Below are 18481 nucleotides of genomic sequence, written 5' to 3'. Positions count from 1 at the left end.
TGCCGAGCCTATTTTATCCCGTTCCCTCCCCTCCCCACCCCACCCCATGTGTCGTACCTGTCATTCCTGTCGATCTTGTCCTGCAGTATGTAGAGTCTAATCCTCGTGCACTCTTCAGTAGTTCAGCTTCATCAACACTCAATCACGCTGAAGTTGCTTCATGAAGGATATTGCGGCAACACTGAATGGAAGTTGAGGGAAAGCCGGTCAGCTTCGGTTCACAAGTGGACAATGTGAGAAATCCCTCCAGCCATGTGTGCACAACCGGCCTTGAAAAAACGGAAACAAATGACAGCAAGTCAGGAATATGGCCCAGGTATGGTGCAGCTTGGATAACATTGTTTATCTTGTACTTTTACATTTTTTCAAGGTTTAGTCTTGTATTTTATGTTTGTGAAAGTGCAATTTTTCAAATTGAGTGCCTTGGCGTTGATCAAATAATGTAGTTATAGTCAATACAGCTAATATGTTTAAAAATTAAGATGTCAAAAAGGGAGCCATGCAAGAGAAGAGTTACTTTTGGCTGCCTAAAGCAGTGGTCTCAAACCAGTCCTTGGGGACCCCCATGAAGTTCAGATTTTTGCTCTATCCTTATTTGTTGGGAACTGGGATTGAGCAAAAATGTGGCCTTTCTGGTGGTCCCTGGGAAACAATTTGAGTACAACTGACCTAAAGAACCTTTCAACTGAGTTTTAATTGAACCAATCAGGGAACCAAACATGGTTCTTAAATGGCATCATTCTAAAAATTTATTTCTGGCATCTATAATAGGTTTTAGCCTACATGAAATTTTACACATAATAAACTCCTGTCTATGAACCTGTCTTTGTAAATCATGCACATTAAAATAAGAAGAAATTAACACAAGTGTAATGTTCTGATGAATTTGTTTTGTAAATTGTCTCAGAATGTGAACCTTTGTATGTACATTTGTGCTGACCAAATGCACCATGCCTTCTTTACTACTAATTTGAATAGATGTTTGTCTTTGTTTCATTTTTTTCTTTTCAGACTAACAGTAGTGACATGTTTGATCTGTTGGCATGTTGAGTCTGAAGCCCATCCGGAAAAACGGGTTTTAGGATGTTGTTAAGCAGCTAAGAAAATGATTAGAAAGAATGCTGAATGATACTCTGTATTTTTTTTTATCTCTTTCTTAACCCACCAGCAGGCCCAAGGTTTATTACATTATTGTTACAGTTTGCACTGAAGCCCTGTAGTTACTAAATACTATACATGTAATGAGCCTGGAATTTGAAGTTTTTTTTTGTTTTTTTTGGCCAGTGCTTTGTAGTTAATAAGAACTCACCCATTCAAGTTCCTCTGTCCCATAGGCCACTTGCTTTGACATGGACACTGATGCTGCTGCTGGTCACCTGCTTGCTCCACTGGGCTCGGATGGCCATGCCAGTGTGTGCAGTTACAATGGCGCAGCAATTTGGGTGGAGCAAGACAGAGTCTGGGCTGGTTCTGGGTTCCTTCTACTGGGGCTACTGCTTCACACAAGTGTTAGGAGGCCATGCCAGTGATAAGTGGGTACTATCAGACTATGTATATGATTTGAGCTCACTTTCCAAGATTCTTGACAAAATTGGACTATTTTGTAAATGTCTGTATAATTAAATGGTTAAGATGTAAACAAAGTCATTCAGAGTGGTTTGATGTGAAATGCACCATTCTAGAGTCAGAATTGTTCATAGTGATGGTGATTAAGCACCAGATGTACAGAGACTTCAATGCCACTAACAGTTATTGGTTATTACACTAAATGGTTACCAATAAAATAGTAATGAGATAAAGACTTGGTCCTCATCTCACATTTTTTAGAGATCCAGTCATGGCAAAAAAAAACATTCAGATTTACCACTTTTTTACCAACATTATATATAATATATGTGTAGGCACAGTAGTCATTTAGGACAACAAATAAGAAAAGCTGCTGTGGACATCACAATCACATCGTAGACACGTTCCTATTACCAGTCTTTAAGTTTCTTTGCTACATTTTACATCAAACCTGCTTGAATGGCATCTCAAAAACTGAATTATGCAGTAATTTTTTAAAAATCAGTGGAATTCCCCTTTAACATTTATAGACATTCCTTAAGCCTTTGGAGACACTCCAAAATTTGTCTGAATAATGTTTTACATATTGGAACTAAACCTTATTATAGTAGTGTATATATATTATTATTATACTTATTAGTATAACCTATGCTCAGATGTGTGGGAAGCAGAGAAAACACGTGTGAATAGCAGTGGGGCTCCAGAACTAAAGTTGGGAAACACTGACTATAGAAGATGTGCATATTTTTCCCCACTTAGAGAACCAAAAAAACATTTTATTGTAATTTGACCAGGGTGCTCAAACTTTTGCATATACCTAGTTTCAGGGAGAATTTCAGAGCCATCTCTCTGTTCAGAGATACAAGAATTGTGACAAAGAGTTGGGATATATATATATATATATATATATGTGTGTGTGTGTGTGTGTGTGTGTGTGTGTGTGTGTATATATGTATGTATGTGTTTTCTATTTAATGTGTGTGTGTGTATATATATATATACACTGTCAAAAGTGTGGGTCACCTATCTTTTCAAAGAGTTTTTTTTTTGTAATAAATGAGTGTTTCCTTTCATGGTTTGCTGTGTCTTACCATATTAAATACTGTTCTTCATATCAAAGGAAACACTTTGTTTTATGTCAACTAAACATTTGCAAGTTTTTGCTTGATTGGCCTAACAGAGAAATTCAAATTTTAAAAGAAGACACGGTGTCCCCTGTCTTTTGACAGGCAGTGCATGTGAGGGCTTTTGTTGATAAATTGTGGAACGCAGGATGAGTATAATGTTTTGACAGGATTGGTGGAGAGAGAGTCCTGTTACTGTCCACTTGTTTCTGGGCAGTTGTGACTGCAATCACTCCCTTTCTGGCCGACGTAGGACTCCCGCTCTTCACGATGATGCTGGCCAGGTTCCTCCTGGGTGTGCTGCAAGGTTAGCATCAAGAAAAACAAATAAAAATAGAAATAAAGAAGAGAAAGAGGGAAATGGATTCAGATCAGTAGGAACGTGAAAAGAAGGCGTATAATTTCCCACTTAGCTCACAGAAATCAGGGAGTGAGTGAGAGGGAGAAAGGACAGAGTCTCACTAATGTGAAATTAAATTAGAGCCACATGTCTGAACTAGCTGTGAGATGAAGGTGAGCTTGAGACACAGTTCTGCTGGGGCCTGAGAGCTGTAATTAATGAGGTGGGGTTCCCGAGAGCCAGATAGGAATCTATACATTTTGACTACTTGAGTATATGATTGTAAAAGATGAACTTAGTTTTCAGGATGGACCATCTTTGCATGTTCTAATTGATCTGATTCCAGGTGTACTGTGGCTTACGGTACCAGAAACCCAGAGCAAAATCTCACACTGTGTTAACGTTTAATTTGCCTCTGAAGTTCGGAGCCCTGCTGGTGGCATCTTGTTTAAATAAAAATAATGCGTGATTAGGAACAAGATCCTAATGCATGGCTATGACTTAGTAAGGCGTGGGGACGAGATCGTGCCTTATTAAGCTGTGGTCAAGGCTTAATTATCTCCTTCCCACACCTTACATAGTCATAGCCATGCATTCTTTTTATTTACACAGGATGTCATCAGCAGGGCTCCATGCTAAAGGGCCCATGTCGTAAAAACCCACTTTCCTTGCAGTTTTGTAAAAACCTCGATGTAGTATTTAAACGTTGCTTACGTTTCAAAACGTACACCTCACTTCCCAGTACATGCAGATTATACATGGAAATCAAGCTGCAAAAACAGATCATTTTTTGTACATATTCAGATTTTTGGTACATCAACCCACCCTGTAACTATTAATGTTATAAGTGGACCTCAGGAGACAAAATATAAAATACAAGAAAAGTGTTTCACATGGGCCCTTTAACCACTTTAGTAATTCTAGATTTTTAGCTACACTCTTCAAAAAGATGGTTCTTCAAGGGTTCTTTAGTAAAGAGAATGGTATGTAGAACTATGAGTTTTAGGTAGAACAATTTCATGCTTACATGGTTCTTTGCATGGTGAAATGGTTCTCCAGATTGATGGAGAATGTGTTGTATAAGGTCCTACCTTTTAGAAAATGGTGAAAAGGTTACAATGTCAAGCTTGTAACAACAGAAGCCTTTAGGAACCACCTTTTTAAGGAGTGTATTGTTTAAAGCAGACACAAGTATAGATATTGTTGGTGTCATCAAAACCTCTTAACCTATATTTAAAGTTAAGAATATTTTTCACCTATCCTGTAAAACTCCTATACAATATACACAATATAGACAAACATGTTTTCTTAGTTTAAACCACCCAAAGATTAAAAGTATGTGCTTTTAACCATAGATTGGAAAAGAAAACTGTTCCACTGTGAAAATAGGTCCTCTTTTCCAAGGGTTAATCAGCAACCAGTTGAACTGGCTTTATTCAACTCTAATGAATGCTTAAAATGAAACTTCACTTAAAAAAGATGGTTCTTCAAGGGTTCTTTAGTAAAGAAAATAGTTGTATATAGAACCATGAACACTCAAATATCCCTCTGCATGATTAAATGGTTCTTTGCATCAAGAAAGCGTTCTTCAGGTTGATGCTGTATATGGTTCTACATAGTTCTGTATATTTTAAAGAGGATTCTATTTACCACCAATTGTAACAAGCTTGGCAATGTAATAAATTGCAGAACCCTTTTTGGTGCTATATAGAACCCTTTTGAGAAAGGTTCTATGCAATAATCAGCACATTCTCCATCAATCTGATCAACCATTTCACCATGCAAAGAACCCTTTAATTATACAAAGCGTTCATGGTTCTATAAAAAAACAGTTTCTTTACTAAAAAACCTTTGAAGAACCATCTTTTTTTCAGAATGTATGCAAAGCAAAATAAATAGACCAAATGAACAAAAGCAATATTTTGTAGGCAAAATGTGCTCTACAAAAGAGAAGAAGACCCAATAGAATCCTCTTTAAAATACATGATGATCATGAAGCTGAGTGTTGCACAATATACACATTAGAAAATGCTAACAAGGCAGGTTTTCACTTGTTTGAAATAAGAAGTGTGTCCACAAGTTGTGTTTTACCAGGAAGTACATATAAATGGCTTTAGCTAAAGACTTGCGTAATGCAGTTTTAGCAAATACTGGTTTTATGACATTTGTTAGCTTAACCCATTCAAGTCCAGCAACTAAATTAAATTCGACAAACCTGATTCTGGTTGGTCTAAAGTAATCAAATTGTTTGTATTTATACAAATTAAATGCATGGATGAAATTTAATTGTGCCGATTTTTTTCCACAATCAAATAAATTGTTCTGTTAAAAATCAGCAGTCCAATTTGGCCCTTTGGTTTGACTGACAGCCCCTCTTCAGATTTGTGCTTAGATGAGCTCAGAGAACACACAGAACATGTAGACCACAGAAAATGTAAATATCTAATTTAGAAACATGAATGGGACAAATAAAAAGTATTAGTCAAAAGTAAACATTACTCAGACATGTTTTGGAGTGTCCCTAAACTTTTGATGAGCGATGTATATCACATATAGTGCAAAATGTTTTGTTGTTTTGGAGTAAATAAAAGTAAAAAACAAGCTCTGCTATTTTAAAATAACACTTTTCTGCAAATGTAAATACACAGTTATTTTATATTTGATTATTTTGATTGCAAAATAATATAGTAACTGTGGCATATCCAAAAGTTGCAAACCATTCCAGTTCTAAAGTCTCAGAACATGATAACTTTTAAGGCCTTAACTGACTTGTTAGGACTGATTAGACAAGAATTCTTGAAAATTCCAGGGCCTAATAAATGTCTTTAAACCTTGTGCTACCTTGTGCTAAGTAGCTGGCTTAGGGTCTAAAAAATGAAGCTTATAGATGCAAAGCAGAGGAAGGCTATAAAAAGATATAAAAAGCACTTCCAGCTCGCAATTTCCTCTGAGGGAAACTGTGAAAGCCAAGGCTCTCAAAAATAGGCTCTCAAATAGAATTTATTCTCAAATAGGACTGCTCATATGCTGGCCAGTGTAAAGTGTAAAGCAAAACCCCCATATGATAGCAAAGGACCTGCAGGAAAGTTTAGCTGACACCGGAGTCATGATGCACTGTTCTACTGTGCAGCGTTGCTTGTACACACATAATCTGCATGGAAGAATCATCAGAAAGAAACGTCACCTTTTATGTCACCACAGAAGTCAACGTCTGAGTTATGCAGAACAACATTTAGATAAGCCAGAGCTATTTTTTAAACAAGCTGTGGTCTGATAAGGTAAATATGAAACATACCAAAGATATGTTTGGAGGGAAAAATGAGCAGCGTTTGATGAAAAGAACAACAAAGTTTAACAAAGTGTTAAACATGTGGGTGGATCTATTACGCTTTGGGTTTTTGTGGCAGCCAGCAACAATATTGCAAGTGTAGATGGAAGAATGAATTATACTAAATATCAGCAATTACTGGAAGCAAATCAGTCAGTCAAGAAAACTGAAGCTGAAAAGAGGCTGGCTTTTACAACAGGACAATGATTAAAAACACACATCAACATCCACCATGAACTACTTCAAGCTTTTGGAATGGCTCTCATAGTTGACTTGAACATCATTGAAAATCTGAGGGTAGATCTTAAACATGCTGTGGAGGCAAGACAGACCAAAAATATTTCAGATCTAGAAAACTGACACAAATATGAACAGAAAGACCCCTTTTTTGGCTAGAAAAAGAGCTTGCAAGCTGTAATATCAGCCAAAGAGCATGTATTTACTGTCTTGTTAGGGTGCCCAAATATTTGCTTATGCTATGATTAAGGGTTTATTTATTTATTTAATTTACTTTTTAATTGTGTTTACTTCTTTTGACATGAAAAATCAACAAAATATGTAATCTGGCCTGGATGCCCAAACTTTTACAATCAACTGTATACTATACTACTATATTAAGACAATCATAAGTAGTAGAAGATGTTTAAAAATAGCATTTAGCATACTACTTACCACCAAAAAGTTAGACTACTAACCTGTTAGTTCATCGTATGTTGCTCCCTCTTGTGTTCCAGGTGTTCACTATCCTTCCCTCACAAGCATCTGTGCACAGCGTGTGGTTGAGGGAGAGAGGGGCTTTGTGACGAGTACGTTAGGCTGTGGCTGCTACCTGGGGTGAGTGCACATGAACTATAGAAGCACACACAGAATAAAACAACTGAGTAGCTGCAAAGGTTTATTTTCTTTTCACTGTTTTTGCAAATACAAGAAAACATAAAATACAAGAAAAAAAATTATGTGGGCCCTTAATATTTTCCCCTTTGCTATATCAGGATGCTGATGGTAGGGGGAGTGGGCTCAGTCATGTTGGAGTGGTATGGCTGGGAAAGTGTGTTCTATGGACCTGGTCTCCTTTCTGCACTGTGGGTCTTCTGCATATGGAAATGTCTACTCAGAGGTACAGTACAATTCTAAAAAAGTGACCATTTTGATTGCTTTAGCACTGTACTACAGTACAGCATATTTGAAATTAGTCCATTAGAAAAGTGCTAAATACAACAGTCCCCCGAAATAAGGTGAATACTTACAGGGTGTCCCAAAAAATTGATCATTTGAGATGTGAATATCTGAGTACCTACATGTCCCAGGCAAACAAAATTAAATAGGCTTCATGTTGAACAGTACAAGATTTATTTATCAAAATTCGAACAAGAAATTCAGAGGGACGTAGATTTTATAACCAATTTCACAAAGCTTCACAAATGTAATATCTTCCGATACTGGTGGTTGTCCAGATCCCTTTGCCCTGCACAGACAGCCTTCCTCTTTGAATTTTTTGTGCCATGTCTAAATCTGCTTTCCAGTTGGTGCATTTTTATTGAATTTTCTCAAAAATGCCTGCTGCACACTCTTGTTTGACTGTGTTCAAGCATATTCTAACACACAAAATGCCTTTTCATTTCTAGTGAACACCATTCTTCAACCTGAAAAAAAAAAAAAAACATTAAAAATTAAACTTGGTTAGTTTTTACACATTTTGTTAATTGTTGAGATCATTTGAGGGAGAATTGACTATGTTATTAGACTGCGAAATGATGTCATTTTTTTTGGGACACCCTGTATACAGATGGGTGTGATTTTAGTAAACACCATCAGCCACTTTATTAGGAACACCATTCTAATACTGGGTAGGACCCCCGTTCTCAGAATAGCCTGAATTCTTCATGGCAGACTGCTGTTTTCATTCAACAAGGTGCTGGAAACAAATCCTTAAAGTTGACATGATTGTCTCATGTAATTGCTGCAGATTTGTCTGTTACACATTCATGCTGTAAATCTCCCAATCTAACACATCCCAAAGGTGCAGGAGGCCACTGAATTACACTGAACTCACTGTCATGTACATAGATTCAGTGTGAGATGCCTTTGAGTGCTTTATGATTATCATGCTGAAAGCAACTATTGCTTTAATTTTGGCCATAAAGTGATGCGCATGGTTAGTCAAAATACTCAGATAGTGTTATAGATTCAAACAATACTCGATTGGTATTGGGGGCCAGTATGTGCCAAGAAAACATTTCTCCATTACACCACCACCAGCCTTTATTTACACCAGGCAGATTGGGTCTATGCTGGTTGGATTCATGCTGTTTAGGCAAATTCTGACCCTGTCTGCATGTCGCAACAGAAATTGAGATTCATCAAACAAGGTAATGTTTTTACAATCTTTCACAGTTCGGTTTGGGTGAGCCTGTGCCCTTTGATGTGGTGTTCTGCTGTTGTATACTATTAAAAAAGATGGTTCTTCAGGGCTTCTGTAGTAAAAAAATGTTCTATATAGAACCATTAACACTCAAAGAACCATTTGCATGATTACAGGGTTCTTTGATGAAGAATGTGCAGTAGATGGTTCTACATAGAACCTGAATGAATGAAGCCAACTTCAGCCTTGTCAACTTCGGTGAATGTTTGGAAAGTCGCTTTCACCTGAATGTTTCCGCTGTCCTGCATGCACAATGCTGTGTGGGCAGTCACTGTCTTTGTCTTTTGGGGAGGGCAAAACAAAATGTGGGGAGGGCCAAACAAAATGTGGGGAGGGCCAACGCATTCACAGGGCAGGACTAAAATGCACGCGCGCAACCGACCCGGCTATGAAAACAAAAACAGAAAAGCTCGGATTGCAGCACACACAGAGGGGGTGTGACTTCTTTCTCTGCTCATCAGAGTTGTTTGCTGCTATATTAAAGTTTAGAATGTCATGTCACCTTTAAGACTGATACATGTAAATGATGACTATGCTGACTGGCTGTGTGTGGCCTGTATTATGTCTCGTTCAAAAATGAGTCCAGGCTAAAACACTCCTTGTAACTTCAACATGAAAGGGTGGGATAAATTCCTGTAGGCTGAACAGGTGGACAAATATAAATGCTTTGTTTACAAAAACAATGAATTCAAAAGAGGCCTTTTTTGTAGCATTGTTTTCACATTCGGTACTTATAGATTTGGGAGTGAATGGTACACTTTGAAACTTTACCAGTGTTTACATACTAAATAAAACTCTTGTTTAACATTTAAGATTTTTATTAAAGAGTAAAGAGTAGGTTCCCATCACAGTCATTATTTCCTTTTAAATCCTGTGTGCTGGAAGCACCCAAATATCTGGTCAATCATGTAATCATCTTTTACATCTAGAACACTTTTAGTGAACTATAGTATAGTTTCACTTAAGTTTAATTCAATGATACAGTGAGTGAGTGACTCTTAAAATTAAGTGTGTGTGTGTGTGTTTTCATTAAACCATGCAGGACCAATAATCACATTTGGGTCTTTATGGAGTATCCCTGTGTCCGCATCTCAAGTGAAGCCCATGAAGAACTCTTGGCTTCATCTGTTCAAACAGCCCTGTGTGTGGTGAGAAACAACAACTAAACACTTTTCCTGGTCTCCATTTACTGAATTTATATTTGCATAGATGGAAATTTGATCATATGTTTAACCAGCCCTCATCTTTGAAATAGAGCAACATTATTAATGTGCCTTTAGCTTTAGACTTTGAGAAACCACCTATGAGCAATGCTTAGCTGAAATGGCTGGATAGTTCCAGCTCACACATAGACTTTTTTCCCCTCTCTCTTCCTCAGGGCTATGATATTTGCACATCTCTGCTACAGCAGTACCTACTTCACACTCATGTCATGGCTACCAACTTTCTTCAAAGAAACATATCCTCATGCAAAGGTAACTCAGTCTTTGGTACAGTCCTCACACTTTTAAAAATAAAGGTGTCAAAGTGTTCTTTGTACCATGGAAGAACCACTTTTGGGTCCTTAAAGAACCTCCAAATAGATGGTTCTATAGATAATAATTTCTGTAAAGGAGATGTTTGTGTGAAGAAGGTTTTTAAAGTGTAAAGAGCCTCCGCATGATGTAAAGGCTCTGGGAAGAACCCTTAAATTGTTACAGAAAGCTTACATTTCTTTAAGGTCTTTAAATTTTAATCTTTAATCTCTTACTCAAACATGGTTCTTTGGGGAACCAAAAGTGGTTCTTCTACAGCATCGCTCAAAAACCCTTTGTGGGACCTTTTTAAGTGTAGGTGACCTGTTTGACTTGAAGAGCCTGTATCACAGAAAAACAAATTTACATCACTTTTGTTTAATACAAATTTGATGATGTTTGTAAACATTTTTAAAGTCAGAAAATATGCCATTCACCCCGGTTCATACAGTCTGTCTAAGTTAATTAAGCAAAAACAGCCCAGTATAACTTTCATGTTTTTGTGATAGTCACGAAAACCAACTAATTTGCATATTTCTGCCTATTTAGCCTACAGGGTAGAAAGCCATCCTGTACTGAATGAGGCCAATACATGGCAGCCAATTAGAATAGAGGTACATACACCGTATGTCCAAAAGTATCCAGACAGCCCTTATAATTTGTCAATTAAACTACTGAGTTAAACTATAAAGTGTACCCATTGGTGTCACAGGTATTCACATAGCTTGTATAATCTCCATAGAAAAGCATAACCAATCGAATGGAACACTCTGGTGCAGCCGCACATGAGCCTAAGGTCCCACTAATAAAACCTGCCTGTTAAACAGATAATGAGAGGTTGGAAATAGTCAGGAAAAAACTAATTGTGACTGTTGTTGGTACATAAAACTACATAAAAGTCATTAGTGGATCTCAAGGAAAAAGAAATTAAAGTTCACTGAGCTTAAACTGTTAAGACATCTTTTTTAACACTTGTTTTTTTCTGCCGCACAGACTCTAAATTGAAATGTTTCTCTGTAAATCATATTTTTTTGAGTGTAGTCTTGGTGTCTGGTTGTAAATTGTTGTTTTTTGTTTGACCCGTTTACTGCTTGATATTATTTTGCTTTTCATAACATGCAAAACACTGTGTGCTGTGTGGGAGTACAGGGCTGGGTGTTTAATGTGATCCCCTGGTTCATGGCCATACCTTCTTCCATGTTTGGTGGCACTATATCAGATCATCTCATCAGAGAAGGTAAACAACATCCTTAAAACCACAGACTGTTGTTTTAAGATTGAACAGCAGCACTGAAAAATTATTTTTTATTATTATTACTATTTTACAGAACTATTCTTCATCAGTAAACTTTTCCAAATTACAATTTACAAGTTAGATTGATACAATCAAACTCATATAGCCATTGATTTACACTCATTCGTTATACATGTATTTGCCTGTTGCTTGGCAATTCAATGACTGTCCTCTTGTAACATTTTGGGCCTAAGTTTTATTATGATCATCACATTTGTCTTTGTCATAGGGTTTGAAACAGGGACTATCAGGAAAACCATGCAAGTAGGTAGAATAAGACCTTCTTACTTTCATAATGTTATTTGCAATCATTGCCCTACCTCAGTTTTGTGAACTAGGTGTGCATAAAGCATAGCTTAGCAAAGTTTACAGTGATGGTTTGGCTAAAAAACAAATTTGATGGTATTACATGATGGTATTATGACTAACAAGCAATGGATGCTTATAATCAGTAGATTAGCATCAATTAAACTGCATATCCGAAATCATCATATCCACATTGGATACTAAAATAACAACTCATGCATGAGTATGCTGACCAAGGAGGGACACGCAAAACGTGTTCACACTTATGAGCCTGGATGTTGATGTGTACGGTTACTGAAGGACTAAAAAGGATTACTGTCACTGAAAGACTAGCAAACTCATTGATCACCGTAAATTTCACATCAGCATTGTGCTTTTAGCATCTAGAACTTAAACAGAACATAACAGGATGACCCGGTCAGCAGATAATGTTTTCTAAGAAGCTCATATAATCTAGCAGTAATATTCAGATACAGTTTTAAGCTCAAATCTTTACCGAAGCAGTTATTGTAAAACTACAACATACAAAAAAAGTAACCTTTAATATAATATGTGAATGTGCATCAACTGTTTGCCTCTGACAGTTGTAAAACTCACAAGTCACAAGTCCAGAAACCATGTAGAAATGTAGCTTGAAACCACCTTTTTGCTGTTTAAAATGCTGAAAAATCAGGTTTAGGCTGTGTTTAAAATAGCCTATTATATACTGCTCATGTACTGATTGTGCCTAAAAGTAGCAAGTAGTATGCAGTATGTGACCAACATCAATTCCTCCAGTATGCCAAAGATACCCAGATGACATTCTAAACTGACCAAATATTCCAGTATGGAGCTTTCTTCATGATATTATCTGCAGCCCTAAACACGGTCATTTCAGGAGGGCGTAACAACGGACATAACGGCCTGGTCTCCCTCAGACAATTTAATAGCCACAGAATCTGCCTTATATTGATAAATAAATGAAATCAAAGGAAATCATCTGTGCTGCTACTGCATTCAGTGCAACACTGAAGCCCCACCAGCAGGGGCTGGACTGAGATGATTGTGATTGGCTTAGCCACTGATGTCGCCAGTCTAGTTGCATCCCTGCTCTATAGTACCGTACATGGCTTTTGTCTCAGACTAGATACTATACTGTATGCTACAGATGAAAAGTAGCATGTAGTATACAGTATATACTGTGACAGTATGTAGTATACAGTACAGAGTATGCTATTTCAAACACAGCCATAGAGATTACTTAACAACTTAACACTATTTGTGACACATCTGTGAATGATTAAGGCCTACAACCTGATGCCTACAAGCTTCCATTACCTTCCATTAAGCATATGAGCTACGTAGTAAATAGCAGCCTTGCTAATGAATTGATGAGTAGAATCAGGCGTGTCTGAAGAAGTAGAATGCTATGCAGAGCTGTGACCTGGAAATAATCAAGTTTGATACCCCTGTTTAAGATGCATTTGCCAGACTTCATTATGGTTAGAAGTGCTAAGAGCCTACAGTCTGTACATGCCTGCATGCAAGTTATGTCTAGCTAAAAATGGTTGGGTTTCTCACCATGAGCAGTCAGCTGTCTGGCTAAAGACTGTGCTTCATTATGACAAACACCATGTTATATAAACACCATGAGTCGAGCATTTACAGCAATGTGCTGACTAAGCTATTATTATTGAAATATTTTAAGATGGTGCCATTCATTTAGAGATACAGTGTTGTACAGAAGTCTTAGGCACCTAAGCAAATTGTTTAAAACCTTTTATCTCAGTACTAAGTGTGTTTCTGCTTGTAACAAAACTCTTTATAACAATAAAATAAATTCAAATAAACAAAAAGCAATAAATAGTACCAAAAAAATTCTTATTTTCATAATTTGAAGGATTGATTACAAACCAGGTATTGGATTGAAAACAACTGAAGAGGTTCATTCCAAAATATAATTGTATTTCTTTAATAAAGGTGGTATTAATCAAAATATTATATCTGTTCATGTGAACACCATGAGATAATTACTAGTTTAATGCCATATTAATCATACGTCACATTAAATGCGCCCATACAATCTGAGCTATGTAACTGTTTTTACATTGTTGTTCATTGATCTATGTGTGTTCGAGGTGTTACAGTTATGACTTTTCTTCTTGCTCAGTTCTGCTCTATGGGACTTGCAAACGTGTTTACCGTCCTGTTGTGTAAGACTACTGTCTTCTTTCACGCTTTGGTCCTTGTCTCAGCATCCATAGGCCTGTCCACTTTCCATAACAGGTCAGTTGGATGCCATATGCAACAGTTATATTCAATTGTACAGTTAATGTCTTTATATTGTACTTTTCTTTAACAGTCTTCAGAAGTAATGGAAATTGCACAGATGAGGTACAATCAGCTCCATAATTATGGGCATCCTTGGTAGAGAAGAATTAAAAAAAGGCCATTAAAATGTCTTTGTGGTTTATTAACTCAATCTCTTACTGAAAATATGAGAAATAATTAGTCTAAGAAAACAAATATCCTTACTGTTTTAACAAACACGTCACAATTATTGTCGCCCCTCCAGTTAACACTTTGTGTAACCTCCCTTTGCCAACATAAAGTTGGAAAATACAGAGAAAGGAATCTGAGACCACTTTTTAATAAAGAATCTCTTAAGATCCTCCAGGGTATGAGGTACTCTCTCTTGGACCTTCCTCTTTATCTCACGCAACACATTTTCAATGGGGTTAAGGTCAGGGGACTGGGATGGCCATGTAAAAAATCTTGATTTTGTGGTCATTTTTGTGTGGATTTACACGTGTTTTGGATCATTGTCCCTACTAAATATCCAACCAGTTTTAGCTTTTCAGCAGAGGCAGCCAGACTTTCCTTTAAAATCTCCTGGTACTTTCCTTGGCCTTTGGAAAATAACAGCCCCAAAACATCACAGATCCTCCACCATGCTTAACGTGGGGATAATGTTCTTTTCTGTATAATCATCATTTTTTTAATGCCAAAATCACCTTGATTATCACCAAACAACTTTATCTGACCATAGAACCTGGTTCCATTCAAAGTTCCAGTAGTGTCTAGTGAACTCTCAGGTTTCTGGCTAGATGAAAGAAAAGGTTTTATTTTGCCACACCTTTCAAATAGTTTGTTGGTGTGGAGGTGGTGTCTTATTGTAATTTTGGAGACTTGGTGATCCTGACATGCTACCATCTTCTGCAAATCTCTAAGCAACAGACATGTTTGGCTCTCTAACCATGCTCTTCACTGTGCATGTGTCCACTTTAAGGCACATTCACGACAGCTCCAATTAATTCAAAAGTTCTTAATTAACAGTGGATATGGGCATTTTCATGCATGTAGCAATTTATTAATAGCCACTGCCTAATTTATGAAGGTCAGCACAGTTTTGGCCTCTGTGTCGCTCATACTTATACTCCAGTAATACAGTAAGTAATGAATCACTTAAGAGTCCCTGAGCACTTAGGTGGACTTAAAAATGGGAAATGGTTGGAAACAGGCTTCGGTTATGTTTTGTTCATAAGAACTTTTAGGGTTGCCAAAAAATGACACATCTGGTTTTGTTGTTCTTGACTAAAGACTAAATTTATTTCAATTAAAGGTTATTTTTTTTCATACTGAGACTGAGCAAACCACAAAGAATTTTTTTATGTCCCTTTTTTTTTAATGTATCTCTACCGAGGGTGCCAATAATTATGGAGCTGCCTGTATATTTTTAAACAAGTTTCATGAAAGAACTTTGAAGTGCATTGTATAGTCCTTCAGAGAACAATGTGAATAAATGTAAAAGTCACTGATATAATACATATGAACTAACTGTGTGACTGTATCCATCTAGTGGTGTAGCAGTGAATGTGCATGATTTAGCCCCATCATGTGCTGGAGCGCTCTACGGTTAGTCTGCTTTTACTCAGTTTACACTTATGTACAGTAGTGATATTTGTTATGTTTGTTTTCTATCTTTAATAACCGCTCATCAGTAATAGAGATTAATGCATTCCATGTACATACAATGCTTTTCATGCAAACAAATTGTATGCATGACTGTGCAAAAGCTTTTCTTTTATTTAATTTCCATTAAATATAAGTTCATTATCATGATACTCAACAATTATATCAACTTTTTCCCTATTTAGTGTGTCCACCCACAGTGACCATTTTCTGGGAGTCTTGCTTTCAGTTTTTCAAAGAAATCTGCAGGGGTATTTTTCTACATCTCCAAAGTTCAGTCTTAGAAGTCGGTTGTATTTTCTTCTTCTCACAATCCAAGTAATCCCAATTACAAATTTAGAATCATCAGTCCATAAGTCCTCACTGCACATCTCAGACATTCAGTTTTGGTATTCTAGTACAAATTTTTTTTTTTTTCTCAAATTTTCCTTTTCTCAGTAAGGGCTTATTGCCAGCTGTACATCCTTTCAGACAAATAGCATTGAGTTGTCTTCTCACAGTGGAAAGATGGACAGAAACACCTGTGGGTTTGTTTTAGATCTGAAGCAAGAGTGGAGCTTGATTTCCTCCAATTTCTCAAAGATGAGAGCTTTAGGTACTGTTTATCTGATTGTGACAGTTTTGGTGGTCTACCAGGTCTTGCATGGTTGTTAGGAGTCCCATTTTCTCTATATCTTTTGATTATTTTTTTAACTCCATTTTTTTCCAGTTAATTTTCATTTGACTTTTCGCTTATGTTGGGGGGACACAGATGTAATTATTTGAAAGCGTTAAAGCGGCAGTAGGGTGCACAAAAGTAAAGAGTGGTTGAATTACTGATGGATGTGGTACTCTACTTAGTTTTGGAATCTTTTTTTTTGTAATTTTCTGTTAAATGTTACCTGCTTTTAATCCTGACACTGAAAAATGTATGACTTAATAAATTAATAAGTTAAATAAATGAAAGGGTGAGCTCTGACTTTTGCACAGTACTGTACTACCTGAGTCTAGTTTTTGTTTTGATTTCATGTGCTCTTTTAAAACTGTTTCATATTCTGCTTTGAAAATGATATTAAATTTAGCCCATTTCACTTTTCACAGGTATTATGAACACATGCGCTGCCTTCACAGGTAAGTAAATAAAGGGTTAGAAAACCATGCTCCTATTATAAGGGTTTGCATAGGCACATACTCCAGCAGCATCAAAAAAAATGTTTATTTATAACTAAAATCTCAACAGGAAGCAGATCAGCTGAAATTAGCCTCATTTTTTGTGATGAAGGGCAACATATCCTGTGGTGTTAACAAATATAATGTTATGTGGAAGTTAATTTCAGTAAGAAAGAGTTTCCACGTGTTTTGGATCTTGCTTGAGACTGAAATGTCTGTGGTTTATATTCTTTTCCCTACAAATGTGTTTGATCTCTACAGGTCTGCTAATGGTCTATATCTCTGGCTACCTGATTGAGGTCACTGGGTCCTGGGAAACTGTGTTTACACTCCTCTCTTTGGTGAACTTCATTGGGATAACTGTGTTTATTATATTTGGTGAAGCAAAGCGTGTGGACCAAGAAGATCAGCCCCAAGTGATAGATCTCTAAACACAGTATTGTATTGATACATCAGTTGCAAATATGCAGTGTATCATATAAAAGCATTCTGTATCATTTGTTTAAATAGGGATTAAATAAGCAACCAGACCATAATTTTATGATAGTTATGCCTGCAAGCTTCGTTCACATTCAGATTCAACATATTTCATTAATTTATTAGGAATTTTATGAAGAGTGAATTTCCTTTTATTTGAATGAACTTAAAATATTTTGTACATCAACATTTTTGTATAATTACCTTAAGTGCCGTAACATTGAAAGATTAAAGCTATATTGTTTTTCAAAATTTTGCAGCCTAATTCTTTGAATGCTCTTAAATGTACTAACACCTTTTATCTAGTTTATCTTTTATTTATTGACCGCAGCAATTTAAACCTCATGAAAGTATCAAATTTTCATGGGAATTGTGTTTTTCCCTCCCCCATGTTGTATGAACTATCAGTGGCTCTTGTACTACTACAGATGTTAGATTAGGGCCCTAAAACAGAGGGAAGTTTTTTAAAGATTATAAAACTGCATGTTATAGTGACCTCAATATCATCCAAAACAACCAAAACAAATGTGTGTAAAATGTTGACATGTCTTGTATATGTTTTATCCAGCTAAAACAGCCTGCGGTCACGCTGACCCCAAAGAACACTGAAGCGTACAAACCGTGTACAGCACATTGAAATCATATCATCATGTTAATTTTAAGTTTACCCAGTTGTCCCCATTAAATTAGGAAAATTCATTAAATATGAACCAAAAAAATTGTGTTAATCATTTATTTATAGACATTAAACATTGAATGGGGTCAAACTGACTGCAAAGTTAATAGGAGGGTGTTTACCAGGTGGTGGCAGCAGAGGGTTCTTTACTGGTGCTCCTGTCAAACCTTTCACCATTTTTTACACTGCCAGAAACAATCTACTGCTTTAGAGAGAATAAAAGTTTGAATAAAATTTTGCAAATGAATGAAATTTCTTATGGAAGGAGCATGTAGGTGGACTGTGGGAGGTGTTTAAACCGACGCAACAGCCAGGTGGTTACAGAGAGAAAGAT

The 18481-nt window shown here is 36.6% G+C and overlaps 1 protein-coding gene across 1 annotated transcript; it reads left to right on the top strand.

Moving 5' to 3' along the window:
• Nucleotides 1-34: 34 nt before the first annotated feature.
• On the top strand, nucleotides 35-17806 carry slc17a9a (solute carrier family 17 member 9a). Its single transcript, XM_036578325.1, has 13 exons — nucleotides 35-316; nucleotides 1335-1532; nucleotides 2861-2997; nucleotides 7093-7192; nucleotides 7351-7475; nucleotides 9823-9928; nucleotides 10159-10255; nucleotides 11444-11531; nucleotides 11818-11852; nucleotides 14044-14159; nucleotides 15733-15788; nucleotides 16926-16955; nucleotides 17256-17806. The coding sequence occupies exons 1-13, from the start codon at nucleotides 186-188 to the stop codon at nucleotides 17423-17425; spliced, it is 1389 nt and encodes a 462-aa protein (XP_036434218.1). The 5' UTR covers nucleotides 35-185; the 3' UTR covers nucleotides 17426-17806.
• The last annotated feature ends 675 nt before the right edge of the window (nucleotides 17807-18481 follow it).

The sequence above is a fragment of the Colossoma macropomum genome, unplaced genomic scaffold (assembly GCF_904425465.1).
Source record: "Colossoma macropomum unplaced genomic scaffold, Colossoma_macropomum, whole genome shotgun sequence".
Classification (NCBI taxonomy): Eukaryota; Metazoa; Chordata; class Actinopteri; order Characiformes; family Serrasalmidae; genus Colossoma; species Colossoma macropomum.
Note: the sequence above shows the minus strand (reverse complement) of the source record. Positions and strands in the feature narration are given on the sequence as shown.